At 41.5% G+C, this 23,023-nt stretch overlaps 1 protein-coding gene across 4 annotated transcripts in view; it reads left to right on the top strand.

The window, feature by feature from the left end:
• Positions 1-23,023, top strand: part of ptprz1a (protein tyrosine phosphatase receptor type Z1a) — a 252,244-nt gene that overhangs the window by 223,348 nt on the left and 5,873 nt on the right. For all 4 annotated transcript variants that reach the window (XM_073059138.1, XM_073059137.1, XM_073059139.1 and 1 more), the window contains 5 exons: positions 2,651-2,724; positions 9,125-9,253; positions 13,756-13,890; positions 20,852-20,994; positions 21,379-21,514. In XM_073059138.1, coding sequence (XP_072915239.1) covers positions 2,651-2,724; positions 9,125-9,253; positions 13,756-13,890; positions 20,852-20,994; positions 21,379-21,514 — 617 coding nt within the window. The remainder of the gene's footprint in view (positions 1-2,650; positions 2,725-9,124; positions 9,254-13,755; positions 13,891-20,851; positions 20,995-21,378; positions 21,515-23,023) is intronic.

Here is a 23,023-nt window from a genome sequence, read left to right as displayed (position 1 = left end):
TTTATGAGAGTGCAGACTGGATCCATGGTTGAATAGGATGGTCGCCCATACAGTGCAAAGCAGCCAGTTCTATTTTTTTATGATAACTGTAGTTTCGTGCCATTTCTAGTCTTGCACTTTTCTGTGGCCCTGAGTGTGTGACCCTAAATGTAATACACTTGGAAGCGTTCATTTTCATCTTACCAGTTAATTGAAATAGTGTCAACAGCCTATCAACTCAAAAAGTGGGATTGGCAATTAACATGTCACAAGATGAAACCTCTGAATGCAGCTGTCTTTGCTATGTAATTTACTTCTAGGTTAAGGAAAGAAGAGAATAATGTTTCTGCTCTGGCCCATTCAATAACTGGCTGTTAGGTATTAGACACTGTCAACTGACAACTCTTCCTTTGTTTCCTCCTGTACAGAATCCCCTAAGCTAGAGCAATGACTGTAGTTAAATCAGACTGTTTTTCTCTTGCTTTGTACTAATAGCAATATCAATACCCACATGGATTGGTGCTGTAAACAGTTAATAAACAGGTTGTCCAAATGCAACAGATTGAGACTACTTAAAATTCTCCCCTTAATTACTTTGAATTCACTACCAATTTTAGTGAATCCTTGGTTTGTTACCATAACTCTTTTGCTTTGTTCCTATTGGTGCTTGAAGTGAATGGGACCAGCTTCCCTCCTGCTGTCTGTGTCATAGAAAACTCAAAACAAACTGAGCCTTCTACAATCTAAATCTTTTTCACTGTCACCAGTAAAACACAACAGCAAACTTGGCACAGCTCCAACGGGCCAAAGGGCCTGTTTCTCTGCTGAATAGTCTGATGGCTCTAGTACCATGCAATGCTGAATTTTGATACTGGATGACTAATAGAGAATTAACTATGTTACTTGCCCCTAGGACAGAGCCTGATAAACCTCACACTGTATAATTCCTAATCTCTCTATTAGTCATTAGCCCAGGTTTTCCTGCCAAGTGCATAGGTGATCCAACAGGTTTTCCAATACCTTTTGTGCTCATTTATATATTTTTTGCCAGACTTTAAAAGTTATATTTAAGTTCACAGCTTTGGCATGATGTGAATTTGCAATTTCTGAGGTTTGTAAATTCACTGGCCAGTGTCAGTTAACACAAAGCAGAAACTAGATAGTCAAGATGAGATTTATCAGGGATTTATTCAGTCTTTAAATGGGAAGAGTGAGAATCTTACCAATATTATATTTTATTATTATATTTTAGTAATAAATACCCATGGACATGTTATCCAGTTCTGTAATTGTCATTGCATGATCTTAAAAAGCTATTTTACTTGTGACAGTGGAATGGATTTGTTTCTTGGAGGCTCATTTCGAGTTCTCAGTGACACTGGAATCAACTGGGAATCTAATCTCATCCACTTCAGCACTAACTGAAGGGAAAGATGTAACCAGATTGGGACATGATGGCTAAAATCACAGTAGGTTCAAACTAGTGCATTGTTGGATAATACTTTCAAGTTCAGGAACAGTTAGAATAGAATGATTTGTCATGAACTGTGAGGCAAAATTATAAAGAACATTCAGGAACAGAGAACATGGGTGAATAAATCTTTGAAAGTGGTGGGACAGCAGAAAACAGTTAGTATGTATAAAATTCTGATTTTGTAAAGAAAAGGACAGAGTACAAACATGGCAAAGTTTATAAACTTTGTAAGACAATTGTTAAATTGTTTCTGAAGTATTATAACCAATTGATAAGAGCATAAGACACTGGAGCAGAATTAAGCCATTCAACCCATTGAATCTGCTCTGCTATTCAATCATGGCTAATTTATTATGCCTCTCAACACCATTTTTCTGCCTTCTCCTCGTAACATTTATGTCCTAACTAATCAGAAATCTTTCAACCTCTGCTTTAAATACCAATGACTTGGACTCCACAGCTGTCTGTGGCAATGAATTCCACAAATTCACCACATTCTGGCTAAAAAAAATCATCACAAGGATGTCCTTCTATTCTGAGGCTGTGGCCTCTGATCCTAGTCTCTCCCACTGTAGGCAACATTCTCTCCACATCCACTCTAAAGTCTTTCAATATTTAATTGGTTTCAATGAGACCCCACCCCTCATGTTTCTAACTCCAGCAAATACAGGCCCAGTTCCGTCAAGTGCTCCTCATATGTTAACTCTTTCATTCCTGGCATCATTCTTATGAACATCCTCTGACCCTTCTCCAATGCCAGCACATTCTTGCTTTGATGAGGGGCCCACAACTGCTCACAATACTCCAAGTACTGTCTGGCCAATGTCTTATGATGCTTCAGTAATTGAGGTAATGTTGCATTAGCTCTTCCTGGATGAAGTTCCAGAGGTATAAGATTTTAGCTGAGCTGGAAATGGGATTGAATAGATCTCCCTACAAGAAGTGATAAGTTGATGACCTGAAGGATTCATCATGTGACTTGATTAGTAGCATTTCATTTCACACATTTTCTCCCTCTGAGAGCTGTTTCAAATTGCAGCTCACCCTATATTCATGTGTTTTTCCTTTGATTGTCCATACCTATGTTTGTCTGATACAGAGATGTGATAAATTGGAATCCTTGGCCTTTTCAGGAACTTAGTCCACCGCAATGTCACTCTTATCTGTGTAATCTGCACTGTTTGTTGTTTGTTCTAGTGGAGAGATCAAGAGTTGGACTTGCAACACTGACTGTTGAGGGCTCTGATTACATCAATGCATCATACGTTTCGGTAAGCAGAATGCGTGTATTGCCAGACGGTGTGGGGACAGCCAACCCTCACAGGATCCATACAATGAGTTGCCTCGGTTAATGATTAAACTGCATGTGAAATGGTCACATATTTGAGAGATTACATTTCCCAAAACTACTATCTGAAATGCCGAATGCTCCTTAATGTGCTCATAGAGTGATAGAATACTACAGTACAGAAACTGGCCCTTTGGCCCATCTCATCCACTCTGACCTGACTTTCTGCCCAGTCCATCTTCCTGCACCTGGAACATATCCCTCAAACCCCTCCTATTTGTCCAGACTTCCAAACTTTAGAAGTTAACCTTCATCTACCTCTTCTGTTGGCAGCTCATTCCACAAATGCACCACTCTCTGAGTGAAGTTGTTTAATGAATTCCGATGAAGTATCTTGCATTTAATGTTAACTATGGTTCTTTCCACAGATGCCCCTTAAAATGCTGTATCCAGCATGTTCCAATTTTTTTTCAGATTTCCAGCCTCTGCAGTTTTTTTTGTTCACAGTTTGAACTTAGCTCAAACTCAGGGCTTGGAATTTGGCTACTCTTCTGGTGAGCTAATGAACTTACAAGTTTGAATCCTTTAAGAAATCATAAGACCATGGGACCATAAGATATAGAAGCAGAAGTAGGCCATTCAGCCCATCGAGTCTGCTCCACCATTCAATCATGGGCTGATCTAATTCTTCCAGTCATTCCCTCTCCCCTGCCTTCTCCCCATACCCTTTGATGCCCTTGCTAATCATGAACTCATCTATCTCTGCCTTAAATTCACCCAATGACTTGACCTCCACAGTCTCTTGTAGCAACAAATTCCACAGATTTACTACCCTCTGACAAAGTAATTTCTCACATTTCTGTTCTAAATGGATATCCTTCAATCCTGAAATCATGCTCTCTAGTCCTATACTCCCCTACCATGGGAAATAACTTTACCATACCGAATCTGTTCAGGCTATTTAACATTTGGAATGATTCTATGAGATCTCCCCTCATTCTCCTGAACTCCAGGGAATACAGCTCAGAAGCTGCCAGACATTTCTCATATGGTAACCCTTGCATTCCTGGAATCGTTCTCGTAAATCTTCTCTGAACCCTCTCCAGTGTCAGTATATACATTCTAAAATAAGGAGCCCAAAACTGCACACAATACTCTAATAATATGAGTGCCTTATACAGCCTCAACATCACATCCGTGCTCTTATATTCTATGCCTCTAGAAATGAATACCAACATTGCATTCGCCTTCTTCACCACCGATTCAACCTGGAGGCTAACCTTTAGGGTATCCTGCACAAGGTCTCCCAAGTCCCTTTGTATCTCTGCATTTTAAATTCTCTCTCCATCTAGATAATAGTCTGTCCATTTATTTCTTCCACCAAAGTGCATGACCATAAATATTCAAACATTGTACAGTATTTCATTTGCCTCTTCTTTGCCCATTCCCCTAAACTATCTAAGTCTCTCTGCAGGCTCTTTGCTCCCTGAACACTACCGGCTCCTTCACCTATCTTTGTATCATCAGCATATTTAGCCACACATCCATTAATCCCATAGTCCAAATCATTGACATACATCGTACAAAGCAGCGGTCCCAACACCGACCCCTATGGAACTCCACGGGTAACCGGCAGCCAGTCAGAATAGGATCCCTTTATTCCCTCTCTCTGTTTTCTGCCACTCAGCCAATGCTCCCCCCATGCTCTTATCTTGCTAAGCAGCCTCATGTGTGGCACCTTGTCAAAGGCCTTCTGAAAATCCAAGTACACCACATCTACTGCATCTCCTTTGTCTACCCTGTTTGTAATTTCCTCAAAAAATGATACAAAGATAGGCGGAGGAGTGTGTAGTGTTCGGGGAGCAGGGGGAGGGCGGATTGTTGTTCACTGCTGCTTATGCTTGGGAGGGGGAGCTGAGGGGGACTTTGGGGTTCTCAGGTTTGGCTGTTGCTCATTCTTAGGGTCACTTCTCTGTTTTTGTGGATGTTTGTGAAGAAAAGGCATTTCAGAATGTATATCATATACATTTCTCTGACATTAAATTGGACCTTTGAACCTTGGAACAGAGAGACTTAGGCAGGCAGGATTTTCCTTTCAGGAAACGATGCTGGCTTCCCTAATCAAGACATCCTTCTAACAAAAGACAATGTATTAGTACAAGTAGGTACTGCATAAGGAACAAGCTTTGCCAGGTGCAACTGGTGAAAGTGGCTTGACAATAGGAAGCAAGAAGTGATGGTGGTAGATGGTTTCTTAGACTGGAAGCCCATGATTATTGATATATACTTGGTGTTGGTGCTGGGACCAAGGTTGTTGTCCTCTATATCAGTGATTTGGATGAGATTGTATATGTTTAGTAAGTTTTCAGCTGACAGGAAAATAGGTGGTGTTTCAGATGGTGAAGGTAGCATTCAAGAATTACAGTGGGATTTTGATCAGTTGAGTAAGTGGGGCAAGGAGTGGCAAATGGAGTTTAATTCAGTTAAGTGCAAAGTGCTGCATTTTGAGAAGTCATACTTGCGTAGGATTCCCACAGTCAATGGTAGGTCCCTGGGGGTTCTGTAGGTACCTAAGAGTATAGGTACATAGATCTCTGAGAGTGGCATCATAAGTAAGCAGAGTGGAGAAGGAAGCTTCTGGCATGATGGTCTTCATCTGTCAGGAAACTGAGAATAGATGTTGTGATAGTGAGGCCACGCTTGAAGCACTGCATTCAGTCTTGGTCATGCTACTATAGGAACAATGCCACTAAGCTGGAAAGAGTGAAGAAAAGAATCACAAGGATGTTGCCAGGACTTGAAGGACTGGATTATAGGGAGAAGCTGGACAGGTTAGGACTTCATTCTCTGGAGCGAAAGAGACGGAGGGGTAATCTTATAAAATCATGAGGATCATAGATAAGGTGAATGCACATAGTCTTTTTCCCAGAGTTGGGGAATCAAGAATTAGCGAGCTTAGGTTCAAGGTGAGATGGGAAAGATTTAATAAGAATCTCAGAGCAATTTTTCCATGGAAGATAGTACATACATGGGTCAAGATACTAGGGCAAATGATGGAGGCAGGAGCAATAACAACATTTAAAAGACTTTTGGACAGGTACATAAGACATAGGAGTAGAATTAGGCCATTCAGCCCATCGAGTCTGCTCTACCATTTCATCATGGCTGACTTATTATCTCTCTTAACCCTAGTCTCATGTCTTTTTCCTGTAGGCTTTAACACACTTACTAATTAAGAACCTATCAAGCTCTGTTTTGAATATACCCAATGACTTGGCTTCCACTGCCATCTATGGTAATGAATTTCACAGGTTTACTATCCTCTGGCTAAAGAAATTCCTCTTCATCTCTGTTCTAAATAGGCATCCTTCTTTTCTGAGGCCGTCCTAGACTCCCCCATGGGAGAAAACATTCTCTACAGATCCATCAATAAACCTCTGAAAGTGGCACTATTCAATCCTTTCAATATTTAATTGGTTTCAATACAATGCTCTATCATTCTTCCAAACTCCAGTGAGTACAGACCCAGAGCCATCAAACCTTCCTCATACATTAACCCTTTCATTCTCAGAATCATGAACCTCCTCTGAACCCTCTCCAATGCCAGCACTACTTCTTTTAGGTAACTCCTGAACGAGGACTCCCAAGTCCCTTTGCACCTCTGATTTTTAAAATTTTCTCTCTGTTTAGAAATGCCTTATGCTACACTTTTATTTCTTGTACCAAAGTGCTTGACCAGACACTTTCCTGCACTATATTCCTTCTGCCACTTCTTTCCCCATTCTCCCAATCTGTCTAAGTCCTTCTGCAAACTCCCTGCCTCCTGAACACTACCTGCCCCTCCACCTATCTTTATATTGTCCACAAACTTGGCCACAAGTCCATCAACTCTATCATCCAAATCACTGACCTATAACATGAAATGAATTAGTCCCCACACTGACCCCTGCAGAACAACACTAGTCACCAGTAACCAACTAGAAAAGGCCTCCTTTATTCCCACTCTTTGCACCCTGCCAGTTAGCCAATCTTCTATCTGTGCTAGTTTCTGTCCTGCAATACCACAGGCTCTTATCTTGTTGAGCTGCTTCATGTGTGACACCTTGACAAATGCCTTCTGAAAATACAAATAAACAATATTCACTGCCTCCTCTCTGTCTATCCTGCCTGCTATTTCCTCAAAGAAATCCAACAGATTGTCAGGGAAGATTTTTCCTTAAGGACGCCATGCTGACTTTGGCCTATTTTGTCATGTGCCTCTAAGTACCCTGAAACTTCATTCTTAAGAATGGATTCCAAACATCTTCCCAACCACTGAAGTCCGGCTAATTGGCCTGTTATTCCTTTCTTCTTTCTCTCTCCTTTCTTAAAGAATGGAGTGACATTTGTGGTTTTCCAATCCTCTGAAGCCACTCCAGAATCTAGTGATTGTTGAAAGATCATTACTAATACCTCCACAATCTCTTCAGCTACATCTTTCAAAAACCTGGAGAGTAGTCCATCTGGTCTAGGTCTGTCTTCAAACTCTTCAGTTTCCCAAGCACCTTCACCATAACAATATCAACAACACTCACTTCTGCCCTTAACACTCACATTTATGGCATTCTGCTAGTGTCTTCTACAGTGAAGACTGACACAAAATACTTATTAGATTCATCCGCCATTTCTTTGTTCCCCATCACTACAATGGTAATTCCAATGGTCTGATATTCACTCTTGTCTCTCTTCTACTCTTTATACATAGAATCTGAAAAAAAACTTTTGGTATTCTCTTTTATATTATAGGCTAGCTTCCCTACATATTTCATCTTTTTCTCTCCTTAGAGCTTTTCTTAGTTGCCTTCTGTTGGTTTTTAAAGACTTCCAATCCTCTGCCTTCCAGCTAATTTTTGCTACACTATGTGACCTCCCATTTGCTTTTAGGTTGGCTTTGACTTCTCTTGTCAGCCACGTACACCTCGTTCTCCCTTTAGAATGCTTCTTCTTCACCATCTCGTTTATTTGTATGAGTGGAAGGTTATCCGCCTCTAGCTCCAGTCCCCTGTCATATTCTCTAAGGATCTGCAGCTTGTGCACTTCATGCTAACTGGCCTATAATTTTCTTTCTTCTGCCTCTCTTCCTTCTTGAAGAGTGGAGTAACATTTGCAGTTTTCCAGTCCTCTGGAAACATTCCAGAATCTAGTGATTCTTGAAAGATCATTACTAATGCCTCTACGATCTCTTTAACTACCTCTTTCAGAGCCCTGGGGTGTAGTCATTCATACCTTACAGTTTCCCAAACACCTTCTCCTTAGTAATGGCAAAAACACTCACTTCTGTCCCTGACGCTCTTGAAATTCTGGCATACAGCTAGTGTCTTCCACAGTGAAGACTGATGTAAACGATAAAATACTGACTCATAAAATACCCATTCAGTTTGTCCACCCTTTCTTTGTCCTCCATTAATACCTCTCCAGTGTCATTTTCCTTCAGTTCACCTCTCTTTAACTCTTTATACAGGTATATCTGAAAGAAACTTTTGATATCCTCTTTAATATTATTGGGACTTGGGCCAAGAGCTGGCAAATAGCACTGGCTCAGGTGTACATTTTGGTAACTTTAGTACAGGTGGTCCTTTGGGTCTATTTCCCGGCTGTGGTATTCTATAACTAGCTTGGAATTGTGATGATGATGGCGGAGCTTGTCATCAAAATGTCCATTATAATCAATAACTGTACGTGGCTGGAAGCCCAAGAAGAGTTTGTTCAGCGTATACACCAGGAAATCACGAGGTCCTTTTTCAACTCACTATCTTTGTCAAATCCATAATCAAAAGAGAAAACACTGCAGATACTGGAAGCCTGAAATAAATCAGAAAATACTGGAAAAGCTCAGCAAAACAGGTAGCTTTTGATATAAAGCCTTTCATGACATCAGTGCAGGCAATATAAGAAATGCCATGCACACATGGCAGCCAATTTGGCTGCAACAGTCTCGTGGACAGTAATATAATAATGACTAGATAATGTTTGCAGCAATATTAATGAAGGAACAAATGAATATTAGCCAGAATATTGTGGCCTCCTATTGGATCTTTTACATTCTGAAAAACCTTAAGGGGCCTTGGTTTAATACCTTGTCTGAAATGTGGTGACTCCTAATGTACCGTAGTGTCAAGCCTAGCTTTTGAAGGATCTAGTGCAGACTGAGGCTGAAAAGTTATGTTCTTACGTAGTACAGCCTTAATCCAGACTACTGGAACCATGGTTGGCTTCACATCGCAACGTTTGGTCTGCTTTATTTCATATTTTGGTTTTGGCCATTTTGCATGTATTAATCAACACAGTGAATGATTTCTATCTGAGGACCTCTCCTGACCATTTGTTCACTCTGGCTATTTAAGGGATTTCATCGAATTGATGAGTTCATCGTCACCCAACATCCACTGCCACATACTACAAAGGACTTCTGGCGAATGATATGGGACTACAATGCTCAAATTATAGTCATGCTGCCAGATAACCAAGGACTGGTATGATGATAGCTTTATAATTAACTTTATTGTAATGATTCCACTGCCTCATACAGCTGCATAAGTCTGAATGGTAGAGTCATTAATGTGCATATAACCTAGGTGTGCTCAATTCAATGTGTAGATGATGCAAGGCAGGTCACTGAAATCTGATATTACCTCAGAGAATCCACTGACAGTGGTTGTTCTGAATGCTGTTCATACTGATGGCTGCAGTAACATCCCGTAGTTCTCTACTTTGGCCATTTATTGAGCAGGTTATAGCAATTCAGTGCCATTGTTATACAAACCAATCGACGGAGAAGAAGGAGCGTTTGCTGCAATGTACAATATGCAATGACAAAAGCCAACCAATATTAAAAATACTGTATATGTTTCCAAAAGAAAGCCACAATGCTCATTGCTCTAAATAATTGCGAGTATTTCTGCCACTAACCTTTCAAATGGACGGGGGGGGGGGGGGGGGGGGGGAGAAACTGCATCCAAAATCATCCTGTAAGTGTAGAAGAGAAGCTTTTTGTTCTCTCCTGCTTCGTGGTCTAATCCTATGAATTTTGAATGATTTGTGATTGTATTTGCTATTAATATGAGAAACAAACTTATATTTTTGTGTCACCTTTAAGGGCCCCATTATTCCAAACTGCATCACTGCTAATGAAAATAATTTAAATTGTGTTCCTCTTGTAAAGCACCCAGATTGTGTATGAGAAGCTGCTACAAACAATGAAACAAATAATAAGACTAAAAGACATGGCAGAATTAGACTATTCAGTCCATTGAGTCTCCTCTGCCATTCCATCATGGTTGATTTTTTATCCCTTCAGACCTTTCAGCCTCCCAGGTACCTTTTCCTTAGCAGCTACCCTCAATTTTGCCTCTTGACCCTCTCAAATTCCTAGCCTACTGCTAGTGTCTTCCACAGTGAAGACGGACTCAAAATACTTGTTACTCCACCATTTCTTTGTCCCCAATTACTACCTCTTTAGCATCATTTTCCAATGGTTTGATATCCATTCTTACATCTCTTTTACTCCTTATATATTTGAAAAAACTTCTGGTATTCTTTTTTACATTATTGACACACTTGCCTTCATATTTCATCTTTTCTCTCCTTATGGCTTTTTAGTTGCCTTCGCACAAACAAGATGCTGGAAATCCAAGCAACATACACAGAATGCTGGAGGAACTCAGCAGGCCAGGCAGCATTTATGGAAACGTCCTGATGAAGGGTCTCGGCCCAAAACGTTGACTATTTTCTCTTTTTCACAGATGCTGCCTGGCCTGCTACGTTCCTCCAGCATTCTGTGTAAGTTGTATGTGTAGTTGCCTTCTGTTGGCTTCTAAAGGCTTCCCAATCCTCTAACTTCCCACTTTGTTTGCTATGTTATATGACCTCTGTTTTGCTTTCATGTTGTATTTGACTTCCCTTGCCAGCCACGGTTGCGTTGACCTCCCTTTAGAATACTTCTTCATCCTTGTGATATAGCTATCTTGCATCTTCTGAATTGCTTTCAGAAACATCAGCCATTGCTGTTCTGCCAAAATTCCTGTTAGTGTTCCCTTCCTGTCAGCTTTGGCCAGCTCCTCTCTCATGCATTGTAATTCACTTTACTCTACTGTAATAATGATACATCTAAATTTATCTTTGCCCACTCAGACTGTGGGTGAATTCTATCATATTATGATCACTGCTTCCTGACAGTTCATTTACCTTGAGCTCGCTGATTCATAACAGAACACCCAATCCAGAATTCCCTTTCCCCTAATGGGCTCAACCACAAGTTGCTCTAAAAAGCCATCTTGTAGGCATTCTAAAATTTCCCTCTTTTGGGATCCAGCACCAAAATAATTTTCCCAACCTACCTGCTTATTGAAATTCCCATGACTATCACACCATTGCCCTTTTTAAGTAACTTTCCTATATCCCACTGTAATTTGTAACCCACATCCTGACTGCTGTTTGGAGCGCTGTATATAACTCCCATTAGGGTCTTTTTACCCTTTCATTTTTTAACTCTTCCCACAAGGATTCTACATCTTCCAATCTTATGTCACTTCCTTTTAAGGATTTGATTTTGTTTTTTTAAACCAACAGAGTGACTCCACCCCCTCTACCTTCCTGCCTCTCTTTTAGATACAAGGTGTATCCTTGGACATTAAGCTCCCAGCTATGATCTTCTTTCAGCCATGACCCAGAGATGCCCACAATATCATACCTGCCAAGGTCTAACAGCGCTACAAGATCACCTACCTAATTCCATATACTGTGTGCATTCAAATATAACACCATCAATCTTGTACTTAACCTTTTAGATTTTACCCCCTTCAACAAATTCCATTTGGTGCAATTTGGCCATATCTTCTGCCTGTCCTTCCTCACAGTCTCATTACACACTGCATCTACTTGTATATCAACTGCCCATCCTCAGCCCTATCGTTCCATTGCCCATCGCTTTGCCAAATTAGTGTAAACCCTTCCCAACAGATCTTCTAAACCTTCCTGCAAGGATATTGGTACCCCTCAAGTTCAGGTGTAAACTGTCCTTTTTGTACAAGCCATTCCTTCCCTATAAGAGAACTCAATGGTCCAGAAATCTGAAATCCTGCCCCTGCAACAATTCCTCAGCTATGTATTCATCTACCAAATCATCCTATTCTTAACCTCACTGGCAGCAATTCAGAGATTAGCACCTTGGAGATCCTGCTTTTCAATTTTCTACCTAACTCCCTATATTCTCTCATCTGGATCTCCTCCCTTTTTCTATCCATGTTATTGGTACCAAAATGCTCCACAACTTTTGGCTGCTCACCTTCCCTGCTTAGAATGCCGTGGATCCAATCTGGGGCACCTCTGAGCCTAGCACCTGGGAGGCAAAATACTTGTTGGGTTTCTTGCTTTCATATCCACAGAAACACATACCCCCCTTCTCTAACTATGGAATCCCCTATTATTACTGCAGTCTTCTTCACACTTCGCTTCTGAGCAACAGAATCGGACTCAGTGCCAGCAACCTCATCACTGTGGTAAACACAAAGTACACTGCAGATGCTGTGGTCAAATCAAGATGTACAAAAAAAGCTGGATGTCTCCTTTACATTCCCATTCGGATTTGTCCATACATGGCCTCCTCTACTGCCATGATGAGGCCAAACTTTGGTTGGAGGAACATCTCATATACCGTCTGGGTAGTCTCCAGCCCCTTGGTATGAACATCGAATTCTCCAACTTCTGGTAATTCCCTCCCTCTCCCTTCCCCCATCCCACCTTCACTCCGTCTTCTCTTCTAGCTGCCTATCACCTCTCATGACTCTGCCTTCTTCTACTACCCATAGTGCTTTCCCCTTAGATTCCTTCTTCACCTCTCCTGCCTATCCACTCCCTGCTTCCCCTCCCCCACCCCTTGATCTTTCCTCTGATTGGTTTTCCACCCTCCCCCCACCTTCTTTATAGGGCCCCTGCCCCCTCCTTCTTCAGTCCTGACGAAGGGTCTCGACCCAAAACGTCGACTGCTTCTTTCAACGGATGCTGCCCGACCTGCTGAGTTCATCCAGCTTTTTTGTACGTCATCACTGTGGCTTCCCTGGGTAGGTCATCCTCTCCAACAGTATCCAAAGTGGTATACTTTTTAATGAGGGGAACAGCCACTGGGATACTCTGCACTGGATACCTATTCCTTTCCCTCTTCTGGCAGTCACCCATGTACCTAAATCCTGAAACTTTGGGGTGACTAACTTCCTGTTGCTCCTACCTATCACCTCCTCATTCGCCCATATGAGCCAACAGTCATCGAGCTGCAGCTCCAGTTCCTTTAACACAGTCCCAAATAAGCTGCTTCTTGATGCACTTCATGCAGATATAGTTATCAGAGATCCCACATCTCACACTAAGAACATAGCACAAACTCTGGACCCATTCTCAGTGCACTAGCTGTGTACTAATAGACAACTTACTTAACTTCATAGAATCTCAACCTGTGCTTGCCCAACTCTGTTCTCACCAAAGCCTGTTGATCCAAAGCTTCTCACTCTAATACTGACCCTCTCCAACATTGGTTGCTCCATTTACACCTCCCTTATTTTTATTGGCTCAAATATAACTCAGTCCCAATGAGAATTGTTCTTTTCAAGTGATTTCTACCTTGCAGTGGCTCACTCTTGCTACTCCAAATTGATCAGATAACCACTGCAGAAACTCATATGTAAATATTGTCCAGGAAAAAAGGGAGAAATTCTCTGGCCTTCCAAAAGGAGGTTTGCAGTGTGTCCATCCTTCAGAAAAGGCAGTCAGTCAGTTTAATGCCTCTCTGGAAAAGCACCTGCTCCTTACAGAGTCCGTCAGCTACTTTCCTGCTTAACCTTCTGCAGGAAAGTTTGATTCAGTGGTAATCATTCCCTGCAATTAATGAACTTCAGCTATGTGATGAATTGCATATTTTCTTTAGGATAATTATAAAGCCTAGTGGCTAGGATATTCATACAGATGTCAACTTCACATTTTGCAGACCACATATTGGCCGAAGAAGGACGGCCCAATGAATTATGAAGCATTTACTGTGAGTCTGATCAATGAGAGCCAGCTGTGTCTTTCCAATGAAGAACAGCTTACCATCAAGGATTTCATTCTGGAAGCAACACAGGTAAAGAATTATAAACTTGAAATGAGAATGATGAGCTTAGGACTATATATATATTTTTTGTGTGACTATTTCTTTTTTGCTTGCTATTTTATATGTGCTGTGTATGTTTTACACCTTGGATCCAGAGGAAACACTCTTTTGTTCGGCAGCATCCGTGTATGGTTGAATGATAATTGAACTTGATTTGATTTGAATTGCCTGCCGGAACACAAGCCACAGTGCTATTTTCACAATGGTGGCCATACTGTATGTATTGGGCCACCATTGTATTTAAAGTAATAGTTCGGATTTGGCATCCTTACCACTGATCTGCTTTCTCTCACCCAGAAAAGTTTTGAGTGACTAGGGTCTTGAGCACTTTGGCAGCTTTTTGTGCTTCCCATTCCACTGAGCTCTCTAAGTCTTTCCATCTCTCTCTCTTTCTCCCCCTTTCGTTTGACAACTTATTAGTTCAGAACGGTGTTGACCAGGTGGATTTTATTTTAGTCGCCATCAGCATCGCTTTCTTTCCTTGATTCATCAATTTGTGGTCCTTCCCATTAGTGGTCAACACCCATTTGCTTCTCTGGATTGTTCTCACCTCCTCTCACATTGCTGAACTCCACCTCACTGAGACATGGACAACAAAATACAAGATTTTTTCATTCATTTAAAGAAATATTTCTTAGTCTAACACTTGCTCCAGAATTCATTTTCTAAAAATTAGAAACAGTGCATTATTTGGTCCTTTTTCGTGAATATTTGGTTTAGTTTAACTAAATTGTGATACACAAGCCAGTATCAAATTACTCAATCTCGCATCTTTATTTTCAAATTTAACCTTGGAATGAATGAGTTTTTTAAAAACTTAATACTGAACACGGAGCATAAAAGTTAGTAGCGGCATAAGGCTTACATGCACCATCTGTAAGTGGTCTGTAGCTTTTCCTCACTTCGCTATCAACAGTCAAGTTCAGCTGGCTGGATCTTAAACACTAGATTTAGCTCTCTAACTCTCCCCATCTCACTGTCCCTTTTTTTTGACTAGCCCTTTCAACCTGCCTCTGTGATCATAGATTTTAGCACATCCTATAAAATTTTGTTAAGTCTGCTATTGTCACATTATATGATAATGAGCTGGACCGTGGAGTTAATGACTTTATGGCCAAGGTTGTGGATGCTGCAAAGACAGATGGAGAGGCAGATAATGCTGAAGAAACATGGGGGCTGCAGAAAGAAACACAGAGTCTGAAGACAGATGAGGAGAATGGGCAAAGAAATAGCAGATGGAATACAGTGTCGGGAAATCTATATAACCATATAACAATTAACAGCATGGAAACAGGCCATCTCGGCCCTTCTAGTCCGTGCCGAACGCTTACTCTCACCTAGTCCCACTGGCCCGCACTCAGCCCATAACCCTCCATTCCTTTCCTGTCCATATACCTATCCAATTTTTTTTTAAATTACAATATCGAACCTGCCTCTACCACTTCTACTGGAAGCTCATTCCACACAGCTACCACTCTCTGCATAAAGAAGTACCCCCTCATGTTACCCCTAAGCTTTTGGCACTTAACTCTCAACTTCTGTCCTCTTGTTTGAATCTCCCCTACTCTCAATGGAAAAAGCCTATCCATGTCAACTCTATCTATCCCCCTCATTATTTTAAATACCTCTATCAAGTCCCCCCTCAACCTTCTACGCTCCAAAGAATAAAGACCTAACTTGTTCAACCTTTCTCTGTAACTTAGGTTCTGAAACCCAGGTACCATTCTAGTAAATCTCCTCTCTACTCTCTCTATTTTGTTGACATCTTTCCTATAATTCGGTGACCAGGACTGTACAAAATACTCCAAATTTGGCCTCACCAATGCTTTGTACAATTTTAACATTACATTCCAACTCCTATACTCAATGCTCTGATTTATAAAGGCCAGCATACCAAAAGCTTTCTTCACCACCCTGTCCACATGAGATTCCGCCTTCAGGGAACTGTGCACCATTATTCCTTGATCACTCTGTTTTGCTGCATTCCTCAATGCCCTACCATTTACCATGTATGTCCTATTTTGATTAGTCCTACCAAAATGTAGCACCTCACACTTATCAGCATTAAACTCCATCTGCCATCTTTCAGCCCACTCTTCTAACTGGCCTAAATCTCTCTGCAAACTTTGAAAACCTACTTCATTATCCACAATGCCACCTACCTTAGTATCATCTGCATACTTACTAATCCAATTTACCACCCCATCATCCAGATCATTAATGTATATGACAAACAACAATAGATACAGTACAGATCCCTGAGGCACACCACTAGTCACCGGCCTCCAACCTGACAAACAGTTATCCACCACTACCCTCTGGCATCTCCCATCCAGCCACTATTGAATCCATTTTACTACTTCAATATTAATACCTAACAATTGAACCTTCCTAACTAACCTTCCATGTGGAAACTTGTCTAAGGCCTTACTGAAGTCCATATAGACAACATCCACTGCTTTACCCTCATCAACCTTCCTAGTAACCTCTTCAAAAAATTCAATTAGATTTGTCAAACATGACCTTCCATGCACAAATCCATGTTGACTGCTCCTAATCAGACCCTGCCTAACCAGATAATTATATATACCATCTCTAAGAATACTTTCCATTAATTTACCCACCACTGACGTCAAACTTACGATAATTGCTAGATTTACTCTTAGAACCCTTTTTTAACAATGGAACCACATGAGCAATACGCCAATCCTCCGGCACCATCCCCTTTTCTTTTTTTTAATATAATTTTTTTTATTATTGAATTTTCAAATAGTTACAGAAGGAAAAAAAAATTATCAACCCTTCCCCCCTCCGCTTAACCCCTCCCCCCTAACATATCCCTGTAGAAAGAGAAAAAACCCATCCCCTTTTCTAATGACATTTGAACTATTTCTGTCAGAGTCCCTGCTATTTCTACACCAACTTCCCTCAAGGTCCTAGGGAATATCCTGTCAGGACCCAGAGACTTATCCACTTTTATATTCTTTAAAAGCGTCAGTACTTCCTCTTCTTTAATCACCATAGTTTCCATAACTACTGTACTTGTTTCCCTTACCTTACATCCTTCTCCTTAGTGAATACCAAAGAAAAGAAATTGTTCAAAATCTTCCCCATCTCTTTTGGCTCCACACATACCTGTCCACTCTGATTCTCTAAGGGACCAATTTTATCCCTCACTATCCTTTTTGCTATTAATATAACTGTAGAAACCCTTTGGATTTATTTTCACCTTACTTGCCAAAGCAACCTCATATCTTCTTTTAGCTTTCCTAATTTCTTTCTTAAGGTTCTTTTTACATTCTTTATATTCCTCAAGTACCTCATTTACTCCATGCTGCCTATATTTATTGTAGATCTCTCTTTTTCCAAACCAAGTTTCCAATATCCCTTGAAGTCCATGGCTCTCTCAAACTTTTAACCTTTCCTTTCAACCTAACAGGAACATAAAGATTTTGTACCCTCAAAATTTCACCTTTAAATGACCTCCATTTCTCTATTACATCCTTCCCATAAAACAAATTGTCCCAATCCACACCTTCTAAATCCTTTCACATCTCCTCAAAGTTAGCCTTTCTCCAATCAAAAATCTCAACCCTGGGTCCAGTCCTATCCTTCTCCATAATTATATTGAAACTAATGGCACTAGACCCGAAGTGCTCCCCAACACATACCTCCATCACCCGACCTATCTCATTCCCTAACAGGAGATCCAACACTGCCCCTTCTCTAGTTGATACCTCTATATATTGCTACAAAAAACTATTCTGCACACATTTTGCAAACTCCAGACTATCCAGCCCTTTTACAGAATGGGCTTCCCAGTCTATGTGTGGAAAATTGAAATCTCCCACAATCACAACCTTGTGCTTACTACAAATATCTGTTATCTTTTACAAATTTGCTCCTCCAATTCTTGCTCCCCATTAGGTGGTCTATAAAACACCCCTGTAAGTGTTACTACACCTTTCCCATTCCTCAATTCCACCCAGATAGTCTCCCTAGACAAGCCCTCTAATCTATCCTGCCAGAGCTGCGCCAGGTGCACCGAGCTGCAGCTCCTAAGGGACCGTGTTAGGGAACTGGAGCTGCAGCTCGATGACCTTCGTCTGATCAGGGAGAGTGAGGAGATGGTAGAGAGGAGTTACAGGCAGGTGGTCACACCGAGACCACGGGGGGCAGACAGGTGGGTCACGATTAGGAGAGGGAAGCGGAAGAGTCAGGTACTAGAGAGTACCCCAGAGGCTGTACCCCTTGACAATAAGTACTCCTGTTTGAGGACTGTTGGGGGGAACAGCCTACCTGGGGGAAGCAACAGTGGCCATGCCTCTGGCACAGAGTCTGGCCCTGTAGCTCAGAAGGGTAGGGAAAGGAAGAGGAAGGCAGTATTAATAGGGGACTCGATAGTTAGGGGGTCAGATAGGCGATTCTGTGGATGCAGTCAGGAGACCCGGATGGTAGTTTGCCTCCCTGGTGCCAGGGTCCGGGATGTTTCTGATCGCGTCCAAGATATCCTGAAGTGGGAGGATGAGGACCCAGATGGTACATGTAGGTACCAATGATGTAGGTAGGAAAAAGGAAAAGGTCCTGAAAGGAGAATATAGGGAGTTAGGAAGGCAGTTAAGAAGAAGGACCGCAATGGTAGTAATCTCGCGATTACTGCCTGTGCCATGCGACAATGAGAGTAGGAATGGAATGAGGTGGAGGATAAATGCGTGGCTGAGGGATTGGAGCAGGGGGCCGGGAATCAAATTTTTGGGACCTCTTTTGGGGCAGGTGTGACCTGTACAAAAAGCACTTTAATCTTAGGTGGACCAATATCCAGGTGGGGAGATTTGTGAAGGCTGCTGGGGAGACTTTAAACTAGAATGGTTGGGGGGGTGGGAATCAAATTGAAGAGACTAGGAGAGAGGAGGTTAGTTCACAAATAGAGAAAGCTCATAGACAGAGTGTGAGGGAGGATAGGCAGGTGACAGAGAAGGGGAGCGATCAGACCAAGGATGTAGGGGAGAAGGAAGAAAAAGATAATAAAGTTGTTTGCACTGTTAGGGATTAACAGAGAGTAAGAGGTGTAGGGTTTCTTAAATACATCTATTTTAATGCTAGGAGCATTGTAAGAAAGGTGGATGAGCTTACAGCATGGATTGATACCTGGAAATATGATGTTGTAGCTATTAGTGAAACATGGTGCGGGAGGGGATGTGATTGGCAACTAAATATTCTTGGATTTCATTGCTTCAGGTGTGATAGAATTGGAGGGGCAAGAGGGGGTGGTGTTGCATTGCTTGCCAGAGAAAATATTACAACGATGCTTTGGCAGGATAGATTAGAGGGCTCGTCTAGGGAGACTATTTGGGTGGAATTGAGGAATGGGAAAGATTCCCAGACATGTTGGCTTATTACATTAAAATTTCACAATCCAAAAATTAGACCTTGGGCTTTGTTGAGTTTGGGAAGTAGACAATTCTGTCAATAGATCAACTTTAATGGTAATGCACTTTGGTACAATAAATAAAGGCATGGAGTATTTTCTAAACAGGAAACAAATTCAGAAATTGAAGGTCAACAAAACTTGGGAATCCTAATTCACAATTTCCTAAAGGTTAATTTACAGGCTGAGTCAGTAGTGAGGAAGGCAAATATAATGTTAGCATTCATTTCAAGAAGACTAGAATATAAAGGCAAGGATATAATGCTTGAGACTTTATAAGGTATCATTGATCAGACTCCATTTGGAGTATTGTGAACCATTTTGAGCCCCATATCTAAGAAAGGATGTGCTGGCATTGGAGAGGGTCCAGAGGAGGTTTTACGAGAATAATCCTAGGAATGAAACGGTTAGCATGTGAGGAGAATTTGATGGTTCTGGGCCTAAACTTACTGGAGTTTAGATTAATGCAGGGGGTATCTCATTGAAACATACCAAACACTGAAAGGCCTAGATCTAGTGGACATGGCGAGAATGTTTCCAACAGTGGGAGAGTCTAGGACCAAATGGCTCAGCCGCAGAATAGAAGAACAACCCTTCAGAACAGAGATGCCAAGAAATTTCTTTAGCCAGCGGCTGGTAAATTTGTGGAATTCATTGCCACAGACAACTGTGGAGGACAAATAATTGGGTATATTTAAAGTAGAGGTTGCCTGTGCCATTTGAGAATAGCATTGAGAGGGAAATTAGCCATGATCGAATCACCCAATTCTGCTCCAATGTCTTATGACCTTCATGTAGCTCAGCACTAAATATATCGATTGATGGTCTTGAGAAACGCCTTGACAATCTAACTATGTAAATGTGCTATGTAGGTGTAGAAAATGGAATGCGCATGAGGTCACTCACTAAAGTTTACTGGAAGAGCATTTTCTGAAAGAATGCTCAGAATGCTAAAGAATTATTCTCCATTTTTTTCCTTGAATGTTTTGAAGGTGACATTTACAATGAATCAGAATAGTTCATCAGTTTTTCAGAAGATTCCCAGGCATGTTGGCTTATTACATTAAATTTCACAATCAAAAAATTAGTCCTTGAGTTTGTTGAGTTTGGACAGCATACACTGATATTTACAATAAATCAGAATATTTCATCAGTGCTTGAAAAGATTCCCAGGCATGTTGGCTTATTACAATAAAATTTCACAACCCAAAAATTAGCCCTTGGGCTTTGTTGTGTTTGGGAAGTAGACAATCAATGGTGTGGAATCAAGATGTACAAAAAAGCTGGATGAACTCAGCAGGTCAGGCAGCATCCATTGAAAGGAGCAGTCAACGTTTCGGGTCGAGACCTTTCATCATCCTTCAATGGTGTGGAATATCTGTCAATAGATCAACTTTAAGATTGTGCCAAAAACTCTGTTATACAAGTAGTACACTTTTCATCAGACAATAATAGCTGTAGTATTTGCAATGCTTATTTATTTTTCAATTCCCTCTGCTGCAGGATGACTATGTACTTGAAGTAAGACACTACCAGTCTCCAAGGTGGCCAAATCCAGATGGTCCAATAAGCAAAACCTTTGAGCTCCTCAATTTGATACGGGATGCTGCTGCTACTAGAGATGGGCCAATAATTGTTCATGATGAGTAAGATCCCCTTTCTCATTTTAAACCACTTGCACAAGGTGCATTTCTTTACAAAAGGATTTCATAGCAATGGAAAATGAAAAACAAGACTATATGCTTGGCTTCCTGGAAATACTTGAATAGATTCTGCTAAAGAAAAAGGGTTAAAATACCTTTACCTTCTCAACCCAACTGTAGTAATATTTTTCTAATTATACAATATGATTAAACTTGTATCACACTTACCTGGACTTCCTTGTTGAGCTGAGGGAAGGACAAACAGGTTGCATTGCATTTTATGAACATTAACTTTGCCTCGATTGCAGTTGCACTGCAGAAAGTAGTAATGAGTTTTGTGCAGATACTAAAAAGAATTTAAAACATCTATTTTCATCAATTCTACAGGCATGGGGGTATTACCGCTGGCACCTTCTGTGCTTTGACCAAACTGATGGATCAGCTGGAGAGTGAAAACTCAGTGGATGTTTATCAAGTGGCTAAAATGATCAATTTAATGAGGCCTGGCATATTCACCGATATCGTAAGTCACTAACCACACAATATTGTTCATATCAAAACCCATTTAATTCAGGAGACTGATACTAGGCAAAAATGATTGCAGTCTGATATTTTCTTTATGGATCAGGCAGAGGACATTTGACTTGTTGCCAGTGTTTAGAAGTTTACAACGTTTTCTGGTTCCTAAAGCTTAGGGTGTAAAGTAGCTGGGATTAGAGAGCAGGGTAAATCCTCCAGCACTGAATTCTGCAGCAATCACCTTTGTAAAGCAGAAACTATGATGGGAAAGAAGGGCTGGTACTTTCTGAGCTCCTGGAGGGCGTAGTGTACTAAAGTTGCTTTCTGGAATTTGTGGAAAATATTAATGGAGTGCCACAGGCAGTTTAGAGAAAAATACACCAAGAAACAGTAACACGAGAAAATCTGCAGAGGCTAGAAATCTGAGCAACACACACAAAATGCTCGAGGAACTCAGCAGGCCAGGCAGCATCCATGGTAAAAGTACAGTCGACATTTCGGGCCGAAGCCCTTTGGCAGGACTGGAAACATTAGACAAGAAACATTAAAATACTTTTAGTAAGTGTTCAACAAGGATGGCAGAGTGGTACAATATAGTTTGTGCTGCTGCTGCTGTCTCTCAGCTGCAGGCATACTGGCTCAATCCTGACCTTAAGTGCTGTGACTACACCTGCAAAAGGTGCATCCAGCTGCAGCTCCTGACAAACCGTGTTAGGGAACTGGAGCTATCCCTGATGATTACACCTGCAAAAGGTGCATCCAGCTGCAGCTCCTGACAAACCGTGTTAGGGAACTGGAGCTGGAGCTGAATGAACTTCGGATCATTCGGGAGGCAGAGGCAGAAATAGACAGAAGTTTCAGGGAGATAGTCACCCCTAGGAGTCAGGAGACAGGTAATTGAGTGACTGTCAGGAGAGGGAAGGGGAATAGACAGGAAGAGCAGAGCACCCCTGTGGCCGTTCCCATCAACAATAAGTATACCGTTTTGGATACTGTTGGTGGGGACAACCTACCAGGGACAAGTTGCAGTGGTTGCGTCTCTGGCACCAAGACTGGACCCTCAGTTCAGAAGGGGAGGAGGGAAAAAGAGGAGAACAGTAGTGATAGGGGATTTGATTGTTAGGGGGACAGATAGGAGGTTCTGTGGAAGAGATTGAGAATCCCGGATGGTCTGTTGCCTCCCTGGTGCCAGGGTCCGTGATATCTCGGATTGAGTTCTCAGTATTCTCAAGAGGGAGGGTGAGCAGCCAGATGTTGTGGTCCATGTAGGGACCAATGACGTGGGTAGGAAGAGTGAGGAGGTCCTGAAAGGTGAGTTTAGGGAGCTAGGTGCCAAGTTAAAGGACAGGACCTCCAGGATAGCAATCTCAGGATTGCTACCAGTGCCATGTGCAGGTGGGTTTAGAAATAGTAAGATAGCACAGATCAACACGTGGCTGAAGACATGGTGCAGGAGGGAGGGCTTCAGATTTATAGATAATTGGGCAGTTTTTCAGGGAAGGTGGGACCTGTT

Source organism: Hemitrygon akajei, chromosome 10 (genome assembly GCF_048418815.1).
Source record: "Hemitrygon akajei chromosome 10, sHemAka1.3, whole genome shotgun sequence".
Classification (NCBI taxonomy): domain Eukaryota; kingdom Metazoa; phylum Chordata; class Chondrichthyes; order Myliobatiformes; family Dasyatidae; genus Hemitrygon; species Hemitrygon akajei.
Note: the sequence above shows the minus strand (reverse complement) of the source record. Positions and strands in the feature narration are given on the sequence as shown.